Below are 15,570 nucleotides of genomic sequence, written 5' to 3' on the forward strand. Positions count from 1 at the left end.
AACAGTTATTTCTTTTCAAGTTATCGAGCAGTCTGGTCACAGCTTTTAACATGCAAATCAAGAAAAAACCTTCTTCCAAGCTGCGCAGAACCAAACCAGCTCCAACTCAAAGCAAAAGTAAAACCAACTCCCAGAGCCACAGCCCAACTCCACCCACACAATGACATCACTGAGGCCATGTGATAAGACATAAACATTTCTTAAAGAGACACTCCCATGACAACAAGAGGTATCCTCAGAAAACGTCCCAAGTGTCTTTGAACTGCAAAGCTGGCTCCGACTCTCCATGGTCATGTCTTAAAGCTGAACCAAGACAAACACTTACTCCTGATGGCCAGACAATGATATGGAAGCTGACCATAACTCAGGACAGGATTGGCTGTGACACAGATGACTCTGAAAGTCAAATAGTCAAATGTCACCTCCTATCTAGGCCTACGCACAAGGTGGATATGACCTGCCCTCACCTGTCCAGTGACTGTCAGACGCTCTGAGACAATCCGTTGGGAGCAGGGTCCCAGAGGGGGAGAGAGCAAGAGTGGGAGGAGGACATGGCGAGGGTGTGAGGACGACATGACGAGGGAGTGAGGAGGACATGGCGAGGGAGGAGGACATGGCGAGGGAGGGAGGAGGACATGGCGAGGGAGGAGGACATGGCGAGGGAGTGAGGAGGACATGGCGAGGGGGGAGGAGGACATGGCGAGGGAGTGAGGAGGACATGGCGAGGGAGGAGGACATGGTGAGGGAGTGAGGAGGACATGGCGAGGGAGGAGGACATGGCGAGGGAGTGAGGAGGACATGGCGAGGGAGGAGGACATGGCGAGGGAGGAGGACATGGCGAGGGAGGAGGACATGGCGAGAGTTAATCTGGAGTCTGGCTGCAGTCAGTATTGTGGTGTTGGGCGCTCTGAGGTACAGACGAACCAACACGGTTGCGATTGGTACAACGCAGTTTTATTCCAACTAGTTATTTACACATCTGACTTGGTACTCAGCACGTGGTGACTGTGTGAGTGTCTTGTTAATGAGGTCCTGGCCTTGTCCTTGTCTCCAGATGGACTGACCAGGAGGTGTCGTGTTTCTTGTCTTATACTGTGTCTGCCCTTGTCTGTGATTGGCTGTCGTGTTATGTGTGCTAATTGGTCTGTTGGTCTGTCTATCGTGATGTGTGTGTTGTGATGTGTGTTTGAATATCATTACAAGTATGGTGGGACAGGGGCCGTTCTGAACTGCTGTCAATAATCTCTGTCTGTTCACTTGCAGTGAGGAGGAGAAAAGGGAACGCTGTGAGATTAACCCGAGAGTCAGTCCCAGCTGCAGTGTGACCATTCGCACATTCACCTTGTTTTCCCCGTGCTGTATCCGGGTGAGCAGGGCAGACTCCCAGGAACTGAGCCCTTGTGTCTACAACAAGCAAACAATTCACATGGGTGAGATATCGCAGAACGGGTTCAGCAAATCACCATGGAGACAACTGACATTGTGTACTCGGAGGAGAGACTGAGACGCACAGAGAGACACTGAGAGAGACACTGAGAGACACTGAGAGACGCAGAGAGAGACACTGAGAGACACGGAGAGAGACACTGAGAGACGTAGAGACACTGAGAGACACTGAGAGAGACACCGAGAGACACTGAGAGACGCAGAGAGAGACACTGAGAGACGCAGAGAGAGACACTGAGAGACGCAGAGAGAGACACTGAGAGAGACACTGAGAGACACTGAGAGACACTGAGAGAGACACTGAGAGAGACACTGAGAGACACGGAGAGAGACACTGAGAGAGACACTGAGAGACACTGAGAGACACGGAGAGAGACACTGAGAGAGACACTGAGAGACACAGAGACACTGAGAGACGCAGAGAGAGACACTGAGAGAGACACTGAGAGACACAGAGACACAGAGAGACACACAGAGAGAGACACTGAGAGAGACACTGAGAGACACAGAGACACTGAGAGAGACACTGAGAGACGCAGAGAGAGACACTGAGAGAGACACTGAGAGACACTGAGAGAGACTGAGAGAGACACTGAGAGAGACACTGAGAGACGCAGAGAGAGACACAGAGAGAGACACTGAGAGACGCACTGAGAGACACTGAGAGACACGGAGAGAGACACTGAGAGACACTGAGAGAGACACTGAGAGAGACACTGAGAGACACGGAGAGACGCAGAGAGAGACACTGAGAGACGCAGAGAGAGACACTGAGAGAGACACTGAGAGAGACACTGAGAGACACTGAGAGACACGGAGAGAGACACTGAGAGACACGGAGAGAGACACTGAGAGACACTGAGAGAGACACTGAGAGAGACACTGAGAGACACGGAGAGACACTGAGAGAGACACTGAGAGACGCAGAGAGAGACACTGAGAGACACTGAGAGAGACACTGAGAGAGACACTGAGAGACACGGAGAGAGACACCGAGAGACACTGAGAGAGACACTGAGAGAGACACTGAGAGACACGGAGAGACGCAGAGAGAGACACTGAGAGACGCAGAGAGAGACACTGAGAGACACTGAGAGAGACACTGAGAGACACTGAGAGACACGGAGAGAGACACTGAGAGAGACACTGAGAGACACTGAGAGAGACACTGAGAGACACTGAGAGAGACACTGAGAGAGACACTGAGAGACACTGAGAGAGACACTGAGAGACACTGAGAGACACGGAGAGAGACACTGAGAGAGACACTGAGAGACACTGAGAGAGACACTGAGAGAGACACTGAGAGAGACACGGAGAGAGACACGGAGAGACACTGAGAGACACTGAGAGAGACACTGAGAGAGACACTGAGAGAGACACTGAGAGACACGGAGAGACGCAGAGAGAGACACTGAGAGACGCAGAGAGAGACACTGAGAGACACTGAGAGAGACACTGAGAGACACTGAGAGACACGGAGAGAGACACTGAGAGAGACACTGAGAGACACTGAGAGAGACACTGAGAGACACTGAGAGAGACACTGAGAGAGACACTGAGAGACACTGAGAGAGACACTGAGAGACACTGAGAGACACGGAGAGAGACACTGAGAGAGACACTGAGAGACACTGAGAGAGACACTGAGAGAGACACTGAGAGAGACACGGAGAGAGACACGGAGAGAGACACGGAGAGACACTGAGAGACACTGAGAGAGACACTGAGAGACACTGAGAGACACACTGAGAGACACGGAGAGAGACACCGAGAGACACTGAGAGAGACACTGAGAGACACTGAGAGACACGGAGACACTGAGAGAGACACTGAGAGACACTGAGAGAGACACTGAGAGAGACACTGAGAGAGACACTGAGAGAGACACTGAGAGAGACTCTGAGAGAGACAGAGAGAGACACTGAGAGAGACAGAGAGACACTGAGAGAGACACTGAGAGAGACACTGAGAGAGACAGAGAGACACTGAGAGAGACACTGAGAGTCACTGAGAGACACTGAGAGAGACACTGAGAGAGACACTGAGAGACACAGAGAGACACAGAGAGACACAGAGAGAGACACTGAGAGAGACACTGAGAGAGACACAGAGAGACACACAGAGAGAGACACTGAGAGAGACACTGAGAGACACGCAGAGACACAGAGAGAGACACTGAGAGAGACGCAGAGAGAGACACTGAGAGAGACACTGAGAGAGACAGAGAGACACTGAGAGAGACACTGAGAGTCACTGAGAGAGACACTGAGAGAGACACTGAGAGACACGGAGAGAGACACTGAGAGAGACACTGAGAGACACTGAGAGAGACACTGAGAGACACTGAGAGACACTGAGAGACACTGAGAGAGACACTGAGAGAGACACTGAGAGACACGGAGAGACGCAGAGAGAGACACTGAGAGACGCAGAGAGAGACACTGAGAGACACTGAGAGAGACACTGAGAGAGACACTGAGAGACACGGAGAGAGACACCGAGAGACACTGAGAGAGACACTGAGAGAGACACTGAGAGACACGGAGAGACGCAGAGAGAGACACTGAGAGACGCAGAGAGAGACACTGAGAGACACTGAGAGAGACACTGAGAGACACTGAGAGACACGGAGAGAGACACTGAGAGAGACACTGAGAGACACTGAGAGAGACACTGAGAGACACTGAGAGAGACACTGAGAGAGACACTGAGAGAGACACTGAGAGAGACACTGAGAGACACTGAGAGAGACACTGAGAGACACTGAGAGACACGGAGAGAGACACTGAGAGAGACACTGAGAGAGACACGGAGAGAGACACGGAGAGAGACACTGAGAGACACTGAGAGAGACACTGAGAGACACTGAGAGACACTGAGAGACACGGAGAGAGACACCGAGAGACACTGAGAGAGACACTGAGAGACACTGAGAGACACGGAGACACTGAGAGAGACACTGAGAGACACTGAGAGAGACACTGAGAGAGACACTGAGAGACACTGAGAGAGACACTGAGAGAGACAGAGAGAGACACTGAGAGAGACAGAGAGACACTGAGAGAGACACTGAGAGAGACACTGAGAGACACTGAGAGAGACACTGAGAGAGACAGAGAGACACTGAGAGAGACACTGAGAGTCACTGAGAGACACTGAGAGAGACACTGAGAGAGACACTGAGAGACACAGAGAGACACAGAGAGACACAGAGAGAGACACTGAGAGAGACACTGAGAGAGACACAGAGAGACACACAGAGAGAGACACTGAGAGAGACACTGAGAGACACGCAGAGACACAGAGAGAGACACTGAGAGAGACACAGAGAGAGACACAGAGAGAGACACAGAGAGAGACACTGAGAGAGAGATTGAGAGAGAGACACTGAGAGAGACACAGAGAGACACTGAGAGACACAGAGAGAGACACAGAGAGACACTGAGAGAGACACTGAGAGAGACACTGAGAGACACTGAGAGAGACACTGAGAGAGACAGAGAGAGACACTGAGAGAGACACTGAGAGACACTGAGAGAGACACTGAGAGACACTGAGAGAGACACTGAGAGAGACACTGAGAGAGACACTGAGAGAGACACTGAGAGACACTGAGAGAGACACTGAGAGACACTGAGAGACACGGAGAGAGACACTGAGAGAGACACTGAGAGAGACACTGAGAGAGACACGGAGAGAGACACGGAGAGAGACACTGAGAGACACTGAGAGAGACACTGAGAGACACTGAGAGACACTGAGAGACACGGAGAGAGACACCGAGAGACACTGAGAGAGACACTGAGAGACACTGAGAGACACGGAGACACTGAGAGAGACACTGAGAGACACTGAGAGAGACACTGAGAGAGACACTGAGAGACACTGAGAGAGACACTGAGAGAGACAGAGAGAGACACTGAGAGAGACAGAGAGACACTGAGAGAGACACTGAGAGAGACACTGAGAGACACTGAGAGAGACACTGAGAGAGACAGAGAGACACTGAGAGAGACACTGAGAGTCACTGAGAGACACTGAGAGAGACACTGAGAGAGACACTGAGAGACACAGAGAGACACAGAGAGACACAGAGAGAGACACTGAGAGAGACACTGAGAGAGACACAGAGAGACACACAGAGAGAGACACTGAGAGAGACACTGAGAGACACGCAGAGACACAGAGAGAGACACTGAGAGAGACACAGAGAGAGACACAGAGAGAGACACAGAGAGAGACACTGAGAGAGAGATTGAGAGAGAGACACTGAGAGAGACACAGAGAGACACTGAGAGACACAGAGAGAGACACAGAGAGACACTGAGAGAGACACTGAGAGAGACACTGAGAGACACTGAGAGAGACACTGAGAGAGACAGAGAGAGACACTGAGAGAGACAGAGAGACACTGAGAGAGACACTGAGAGAGACACTGAGAGACACTGAGAGAGACACTGAGAGAGACAGAGAGACACTGAGAGAGACACTGAGAGAGACACAGAGAGAGACACTGAGAGAGACACTGAGAGAGACACAGAGAGACACACAGAGAGAGACACTGAGAGAGACACTGAGAGACACAGAGAGAGACACTGAGAGAGACACTGAGAGAGACACAGAGAGACACACAGAGAGAGACACTGAGAGAGACACTGAGAGACACGCAGAGACACGCAGAGACACAGAGAGAGACACTGAGAGAGACACAGAGAGAGACACAGAGAGAGACACAGAGAGAGACACTGAGAGAGAGATTGAGAGAGAGACACTGAGAGAGACACAGAGAGACACTGAGAGACACAGAGAGAGACACAGAGAGAGAGACTGAGAGAGACACTGAGAGTCACTGAGAGACACTGAGAGAGACACTGAGAGAGACACTGAGAGACACAGAGAGAGACACTGAGAGTCACTGAGAGAGACACTGAGAGTCACTGAGAGACACAGAGAGACACAGAGAGTCACTGAGAGACACAGAGAGAGACACTGAGAGAGACACTGAGAGACACTGAGAGAGACACTGAGCGAGACACAGAGAGACACTGAGAGAGACACTGAGCGACACTGAGAGAGACACTGAGAGAGACACTGAGACAGAGACTGAGAGACACTGAGAGAGACACTGAGAGAGACACTGAGAGAGTCACTGAGAGAGACACTGAGCGACACTGAGAGACACTGAGAGAGAGACTGAGAGACACTGAGAGAGAGACTGAGAGACACTGAGAGAGACACTGAGAGACACTGAGAGAGACACTGAGAGACACTGGGCCACTTTTTCTCCTTTATCTCATCGCCTCTTGCCTCCCCCCCCCCCCCCTCTCCCCCCTCCCCCCTCCTTTGCTCCACCAACCCTGCTCCTTTTCCCTCTGCTCCATTCAGGTCCCATGCTGAATATTACACCCTTCACCCCTCACTTCCTCACCCTCTACTCCCTTCCTCTTGCCGCCCTCACTCTCTTCCTCACTCCTCTCTATTCCCCATGCTTCCCATCGCCACACTCAATCCCTCCACCCTCCCCCTCCTCTACATTGTGCAACTTCATCTCTCACTCCCCCTCCATCCCATCATTACCACCCCCCCCCCCGCCTCCCCCGCTCAACTCTGCCTCCCACTGGCCATCCCTTCACACTTTGTCTTCTTGGCTTGCCCACTTGCCTCTCGTGTCCCGCCCTGTCCCCTCCCCCTGCGTCAGCCACCTCAGCCCCTCTCCCCCCCTCACCCACCTGTGGAGCCCCGGCCACCCCCAGCTGACAGTGTGCGGCAGGGGTGGCCTGTGGCGTGTGTGTGAATGTGTGAGGTGATGTCAGAGTGTTGTCTCTCCATACAGTGAAACCTGGACCTCCTTTCAATGTGACTGTTGCCATTCTGATGGAAGCTGAGGAGATTGAACTGGTGTGGGACACTCCCAGTGTCAGGTTTACTGAGCTAACCAAAGGCCTCGTTCACCAGTTATCCTACCGGAGCCCAGAGTCTGAGTGGGAGGTAAGAGGGGCAGAATATTCCACTGGATCTTAGCTCCAGACAATCACATTGTGGGGTGGGGGGAACAAGCAGAGATGATTAGAAGAGAAGGAATTGGCAGAGGAATGGATGGAGGTCTAACCCTTGTGAACCACACCAGCGCTGTCACATTCTGAGATATAATCGATAGGGTAGAGGCAGGTGAGGAAGCTCCGTGGTGAGGGGGGCGGTAGCATCATCCTTTCGTAAGGTTCCTGCCAAGGGTATAATCTCTGCCTCGAGTCAATGCAGGCAACTCATGCTCCATTCCTTTCTCTTCCTCTGCACAAGCAGCATCTGAATGTGACTGACTGCTCCGTGAGACTTTTGATGAAGAATTTGATCCCAAACTCCGATTATATCGTTCGGATACGTTCACTTCCTGATCAGATATATTTCAGAGGAATGTGGAGTGATTGGAGTCAAACTGTGAATTTTAAAACCCCACCAAGCGCATATACGTTCAGCACAGGTAAACCAACCCTCTTGTGGGTTTGTGTCTATGTGGATATAAAATGCTCAGATACACTGTTTGGCACACAACGTGAGATTCACCCACATTTATTTTATTCATTTACAGGCGTCGCTGGTTAGGCCAGCATTTACTGCCCATCCCTAATAAACCCTCTCCAGCCCCTTTTTATACAATTCACAAAGACATTGGTTCAGGTGAAATCCTTTGGGACTGGGGTCAGCGTCCGATGAATGAAATTCCATTTCTCTCACACCAATCTGAAGCCACAGATTGTACTTTTTGCTTTATTTACCCAATGACAATTGGTGCTTGGCTCAGGCAGTAATGCAAAGATTATCTTTGAGGTTCTACTTTTTAATTTAGTCCTTAGCTGCTCATACTCCCCAGCAGAACCTCTTTCCTTGTTCTACTCATGTCATTGTGCCCATAGGGAGCAGGACAAGTGGATCATTCCCCTCCCACTGCAAGTTCATCTCCAGCCCACAGATTAATTTAACTCTGGCACTGGGCAGGCAACACAGTCTTTGGGACTCACACTGTCGGCTGCAGAGAACCATATCTATCCCCTGACTATACTACCCCCAATTACATTCATTTTAATTCTCACAACCTGAATGCCCCTCTCTGCTATGGTGCTGTGGTCAGTTCCAACATACAACACAGACAACTCCATGAAGGAGCACAGCATCGAGCAGTGAAGCGTGTGGTGTTTGCTGTAATGTAAACTGGACAGGAACATCAGACAGATGTGATACGTGTTCATTTCTGGTTTTTGTTTTCAGGTATGAAGCTAACAATCTCCTTACTGATCCTGCTTTTGATCTTCCTGTTTGGCCTGAGTGCACTGCTCTGGGAGAACAGGTCTGTATCAATCAATCCACATCCATCATCACCCATTGCAGTCTGGGCCACAATCCCCTCCCACACCCCCATGTACACTCTCCCCATGTACACTCTCCCCATGTACACTCTCCCCATGTACACTCTCCCCATGTACACTCTCCCCTATCACTGACTCTACCCACCCATTTAATCCCCTCCCACATCCCCATGTACACTCTCCCCATGTACACTCTCCCCATGTACACTCTCCCCATGTACACTCTCCCCATGTACACTCTCCCCATGTACACTCTCCCCTATCACTGACTCTACCCACCCATTTAATCCCCTCCCACATCCCCATGTACACTCTCCCCATGTACACTCTCCCCATGTACACTCTCCCCTATCACTGACTCTACCCCCCCATTCACTCCCCTCCCACATCCCCATGTACACTCTCCCCATGCACACTCTCCCCTATCACTGACTCTACCCCCCCATTCACTCCCCTCCCACATCCCCATGTACACTCTCCCCATGTACACTCTCCCCTATCACTGACTCTACCCACACCCCCATGTACACTCTCCCCTATCACTGACTCTACCCACCCATTTAATCCCCTCCCACATCCCCATGTACACTCTCCCCATGCACACTCTCCCCATGTACACTCTCCCCTATCACTGACTCTACCCACCCATTTAATCCCCTCCCACACCCCCATGTACACTCTCCCTATCACTGACTCTACCCACCCATTTAATCCCCTCCCACATCCCCATGTACACTCTCCCCATGTACACTCTCCCCTATCACTGACTCTACCCACCCATTTAATCCCCTCCCACATCCCCATGTACAGTCTCCCCATGTACACTCTCCCCATGTACACTCTCCCCTATTATGAACCTAATTGTTTGATAGCCATGTACTGGTAAACCCCCCACCCCCCGCAGTGTGAGTGAAGGTGATTATCTTGGTGTTTCCTGGATTGAATGTATTATTTCTGTCATAATTGTCCAGGTTTGGGGCTCTCTGGTTAATTTGGGACCGGAAAAATCCCATTCCCAATCCTACATCCCAATCTACTGGTCCTGACGAACTTGTTTAATTTTATCAGAATCTGTAGTTGCTGAAAGCATCATCGACATTGTGGAAATCCAATCCAGCAACTTCCAATTAATCCGGCTCAAATCATTCCATCTCTCACAGCTCATACCCCTTCATTCTGCCTCTTGCTCATTCCCAGCATTCAGGCTATTGGACACGGGTGAAACTTCAGAGCTTTTAGTGGTGAGGCTTCTGGGGACATAGGAACACAGGAATGAGGAGCAGAAGTCGGCAATTCAGCCCCTCGAGCCCGCTCCGCCATTCAATCAGATCCTGGCTGATCTCCTCCTGGTCTCAAACCCACCTCCCCACCGTGCTTTTGCTCACACTATTGGGGAGGTTTTTAATTAATGTGGCAGGGGGATGGGAACCAGATTAGGAAGTTAGAGGTCAGTAAAGCGGCAGCAACTAAAGCCAGTAAGGTACTAGATAATAAACTCAATGTGACTAAGGGGAAGAGTAGACAGGGAAGAGATGCTGAACGCAAAGGGACAGGTGGTCTGAGGTGCATTTGTTTCAATGCGAGAAGTGTAGCAGGTAAGGCAGATGAGCTTAGGGCTTGGATTAGTACCTGGGAATATGATGTTATTGGTATTACTGAGACTTGGTTGAGGGAAGGGCAAGACTGGCAACTAAATATCCCAGAGTATAGATGCTTCAGGAGGGATAGAGAGGGAGGTAAAAGGGGTGGAGGAGTTACATTACTGGTCAGAGATGATATCACAGCTATGATTAAGGAGGGCACGATGGAGGATTCGAGCACTGAGGCAATATGGGTAGAGCTAAGAAATAGGAAGGGTGCAGTAACATTGTTGGAACTTTACTACAGGCCTCCCAAAAGCGAGCGTGAAGTAGAGGTACAAATATGTAGACAGATTATAGAAAAATGTAGCAGCAATAGGGTGGTCGTGATGGGAGATTTTAACTTCCCCAACATTGAATGGGACTCATGTAGTGTTGGAGGCTTGGAGCAGAATTTGTAAGGAGCATCCAGGAGAGTTTTTTTAGAGCAGCATGTAAATAGTCCAACTCGGGAAGGGGCCATACTGGACCTGGTATTGGGGAATGATCCCGGCCAGGTGGTTGAAGTTTCAGTCGGCGATTACTTTGGGAATAGCGATCACAATTCCGTAAGTTTTAGAATACTCATGGACAAAGACGAGAGTGGTCCTAAAGGAAGAGTGCTAAATTGGGGAAAGGCCAACTATACCAAAATTCGGCAGGAGCTAGGGAATGTGGATTGGGAGCAGCTGTTTAAGGGCAAATCCACATTTGAAATATGGGAGTCTTTTAGGGAAAGGTTGATTAGAGTGCAGGACAGACATGTCCCTGTGAAAATGAGGGATAGAAATGGCAAGATTAGGGAACCATGGATGACGTGTGGAATTGTGAGACTAGCTAAGATGAAAAAGGAAGCATACATAAGATCTAGGCGACTTGAAACTGATGAAGCTTTGGAGGAATATCGGGAAAGTAGGACAAATCTCAAACGCGCAATAAAGAGGGCTAAAAGGGGTCATGAAATATCTTTGGCAAACAGGGTTAAGGAAAATCCCAAAGCCTTTTATTCGTATGTAAGGAGCAAGAGGGTAACTAGAGAAAGGATTGGCCCACTCAAAGACAAAAGAGGGAATTTATGCGTGGAGTCAGAGGAAATGGGTGAGATTCTTTTTTTTTTTTATAAATGTTTTATTGAAAATTTTTTCCCAAACAACAATTTTTCCCCTCTTACAAAGCAAACGCAACAATAACAATACAGAAATTTTAAACAATACACAAGTAACAAAACCCCTTTATCTTTGACCTAAACTAACCCCCCCCCCCCCCCCCTCCCCCTGGGTTGCTGCTGCTGGTCATCTGTCTTCCCTCTAACGTTCCCCTAGGTAGTCGAGAAATGGCTGCCACAGCCTGGTGAACCCTTGAGCCGATCCTCTCAGGGCAAACTTTATCTGCTCCAGTTTAATGAACCCCGCCATATCATTTACCCAGGCCTCCAGTCCGGGGGGTTTCGCCTCCTTCCACATGAGTAGGATCCTGCGCCGGGCTACTAGGGACGCAAAGGCCACAACGTCGGCCTCTTTCGCCTCCTGCACTCCCGGCTCTTCCGCAACTCCAAATAGAGCTAACCCCCAGCCTGGTTTGACCCGGGCCTTCACCACCCGCGAAATCACTCCCGTCACTCCCTTCCAATACCCTTCCAGTGCCGGGCATGCCCAAAACATATGTGCGTGGTTTGCCGGGCTCCCGCCACACCTCCCACATTTGTCCTCCACTCCAAAGAACCTGCTCAATCTTGCTCCCGTTATGTGTGCTCTATGTAGCACCTTAAATTGAATCAGGCTAAGCCTGGCGCATGAGGAAGAGGAATTTACCCTGCTTAGGGCATCAGCCCACATACCCTCCTCTATCTCCTCCCCTAGTTCTTCTTCCCACTTTCCTTTTAGTTCACCCACCGACTCCTCCCCCTCTTCCCTCATCTCTCGGTAAATCTCTGACACCTTGCCCTCTCCGACCCACACCCCTGAAAGCACCCTGTCCTGTATCCCCTGTGTCGGGAGCAACGGAAATTCCCTCACCTGTTGTCTAGTAAATGCCCTTACCTGCATATATCTCAAGAAATTTCCCCGGGGCAACTTATACTTTTCCTCCAATGCTCCCAAGCTCGCAAAAGTCCCATCTATAAATAAATCTCCCACCCTCCTAATTCCCAACTGGAACCAGCTCTGAAATCCTCCATCCATTCTTCCTGGGGCGAACCTATGGTTGTTCCTGATTGGGGACCCCACCAGGGCTCCCCGCACCCCTCTCTGTCGCCTCCACTGTCCCCAGATATTCAATGTTGCCGCCACCACCGGGTTCGTGGTAAACTTTTTAGGTGAGATCGGTAGCGGCGCCGTCACCAGCGCCTCTAAACTCGTCCCTTTACAGGACTTTCTCTCCAGTCTTTCCCACGCCGCTCCCTCACCCTCCATCATCCATTTACGTATCATTGCCACATTGGCGGCCCAATAGTAATCGCCCAAGTTCAGTAGTGCCAATCCTCCTCTGTCCCTACTACGCTGAAGGAACCCCCTCCTTACTCTCGGAACTTTCCCTGCCCACACGAAGCTCGTGATGCTCCTGTCTATTTTATTAAAAAAGGTCTTAGTGATTAGTATAGGGAGACATTGAAATACAAATAAGAACCTCGGGAGGACCATCATCTTAATTGCTTGCACCCTGCCCGCCAGCGATAGAGGCTGCATGTCCCACCTCTTGAAGTCTTCCTCCATTTGTTCTACCAACCGTGTCAGATTAAGTCTGTGCAAGGTTCCCCAGCTCCTAGCGATCTGAATCCCCAGGTATCGGAAGTTTCTTTCCACTTTCCTTAGAGGCAAGCCTTCTATCTCTCTACTCTGGTCCCCTGGATGTATCACAAATAATTCACTCTTCCCCATGTTTAGCCTATACCCCGAGAAATCCCCGAACCCCCTCAAAATTCGCATAACCTCTATCATTCCCCCCGCTGGGTCCGACACGTATAACAATAGGTCATCCGCATATAACGAGACTCGGTGTTCTTCTCCCCCTCTAATCACCCCTCTCCATTTCCTGGAGTCTCTCAACGCCATGGCCAGAGGTTCAATTGCCAACGCGAACAACAATGGAGACAGCGGGCATCCCTGTCTTGTTCCCCTATATAGTCGGAAATACTCCGATCTATGTCGACCTGTAACTACGCTTGCCGTTGGAGCCCCATAAAGAAGTCTAACCCAGCCAATAAACCCGTTCCCAAACCCAAACCTCCTTAACACTTCCCATAAATACTCCCACTCCACCCTATCAAATGCCTTCTCTGCGTCCATTGCCGCCACTATCTCTGCCTCCCCCTCCACTGGGGGCATCATTATCACCCCTAATAGTCGTCGCACGTTAACATTCAGTTGTCTCCCTTTTACGAACCCTGTCTGGTCTTCGTGCACCACCCCCGGGACACAGTCCTCTATCCTCGATGCCAACAATTTGGCGTCCATGTTCAACAATGAAATGGGTCTATAGGACCCGCACTGCAACGGATCTTTATCCCTCTTCAAAATTAACGATATCGTCGCCTCCGACATCGTCGGGGGTAGAGTCCCCCCTTTCCTGGCCTCATTGAACGTCCTCACCATCAATGGGGCCAACAAGTCCACATATTTTCTGTAATACTCCACCGGGAACCCGTCTGGTCCTGGGGCCTTCCCTGCTTGCATGCTTCCCAGTCCCTTAATAACCTCGTCCACCCCAATCGGTGCCCCCAGGCCTACCACCCCCCACTCCTCCACTTTCGGGAACCTCAATTGGTCCAGGAACTGCCGCATCCCCTCCTCTCCCTCTGGGGGTTGAGACCTATACAGTTCCTCATAGAAGGTCTTGAACACCTCATTTATCTTTCCTGCCCTTCGCACCGTGTCTCCCCTTTCGTCTCTAATTCCTCCTATCTCCCTCGCTGCTGCCCTCTTTCGCAATTGATGAGCCAACAGGCGACTCGCCTTTTCCCCATATTCATACCTCCTCCCCTGTGCCTTCCTCCACAGTACCTCCGCCTTTCTGGTGGTCAGAAGGTCAAATTCCGTCTGGAGTCGTCTCCTCTCCCTGTACAATTCCTCCTCCGGGTCCTCTGCAAATTCCCTATCCACCCTTAAAATCTCCCCCAGTAATCTTTCCCTTTCCTTGGCCTCTGTTTTCCTTTTGTGGGCCCCAATGGAGATCAGCTCTCCTCTGACCACCGCTTTTAGTGCTTCCCATACCACTCCCACAGGGACCTCGCCGTCGTCATTGACCTCCAGATATCTCTCAATACACCCCCGCACTCTTGCACACACTCCCTCATCCGCCATCAGTCCCACATCTAATCGCCAGAGTGTTTTCTGCTCCCTTTCCTCTCCTAATCCCAGGTCCACCCAATGTGGGGCATGATCCAAAACCGCTATGGCTGAGTACTCAGCTTCTTCCACCCTAGAGATCAACGACCTTAAATGGGTGAGATTCTTAATGAGTACTTTGCATCAGTATTCACCAAGGAGAGGGACATGACGGATGTTGAGGCTGGGGATGGGTGTTTAAATACTCTAGGTCAAGTCGGCATAAGGAAGGGGAAAGTTTTGGGTATTCTAAAAGGCATTAAGGTGGACAAGTCCCCAGATCCGGATGGGATCTATCCCAGGCTACTGAGGGAAGCGAGGGACAAATAGCTGGGGCCTTAACAGATATCTTTGCAGCATCCTTGAGCACGGGTGAGGTCCCGGAGGACTGGAGAATTGCTAATGTTGTCCCTTTGTTTAAGAAGGGTAGCAGGGATAATCCAGGGAATTATAGACCTGTGAGCTTGACGTCAGTGGTAGGCAAACTGTTGGAGAAGATACTGAGGGATAGGATCTATTCACAATTGGAAGGACATAGACTTATCAGTGATAGGCTGCATGGTTTTGTGCAGGGAAGGTCATGTCTTACAAACCTAATAGAATTTTTTGAGGAAGTGACAAAGTTAATTGATGAGGGAAGGGCTGTTGATGTCTGTAGCGCACAAAGACTCACGAGAGACGAATAGAGATGAAGTCGATGAGGCTTTATTAAGCGTGACTTTTTCCCCGCAGTTATGCAACAGACTGGCCTGCGGGGAGAACTCCTGGTTCTTATACTCCGCCTTCAGGGCGGAGCTAGAGGTCAACAGCCAACCAGGA

General features: G+C 50.5%; 1 protein-coding gene across 1 annotated transcript in view; it reads left to right on the plus strand.

The window, feature by feature from the left end:
* Window positions 1–1,155: 1,155 nt before the first annotated feature.
* il7r (interleukin 7 receptor) overlaps window positions 1,156–15,570 on the plus strand; it is a 94,340-nt gene continuing 79,925 nt past the window's right edge. The window contains exons 1-4 of the mRNA XM_072517555.1: window positions 1,156–1,430; window positions 7,283–7,437; window positions 7,750–7,927; window positions 8,713–8,791. Coding sequence (XP_072373656.1) covers window positions 1,427–1,430; window positions 7,283–7,437; window positions 7,750–7,927; window positions 8,713–8,791 — 416 coding nt within the window. The 5' untranslated portion in view covers window positions 1,156–1,426. The remainder of the gene's footprint in view (window positions 1,431–7,282; window positions 7,438–7,749; window positions 7,928–8,712; window positions 8,792–15,570) is intronic.

Source organism: Scyliorhinus torazame, chromosome 9 (genome assembly GCF_047496885.1).
Source record: "Scyliorhinus torazame isolate Kashiwa2021f chromosome 9, sScyTor2.1, whole genome shotgun sequence".
In the NCBI taxonomy this organism is placed as follows: domain Eukaryota; kingdom Metazoa; phylum Chordata; class Chondrichthyes; order Carcharhiniformes; family Scyliorhinidae; genus Scyliorhinus; species Scyliorhinus torazame.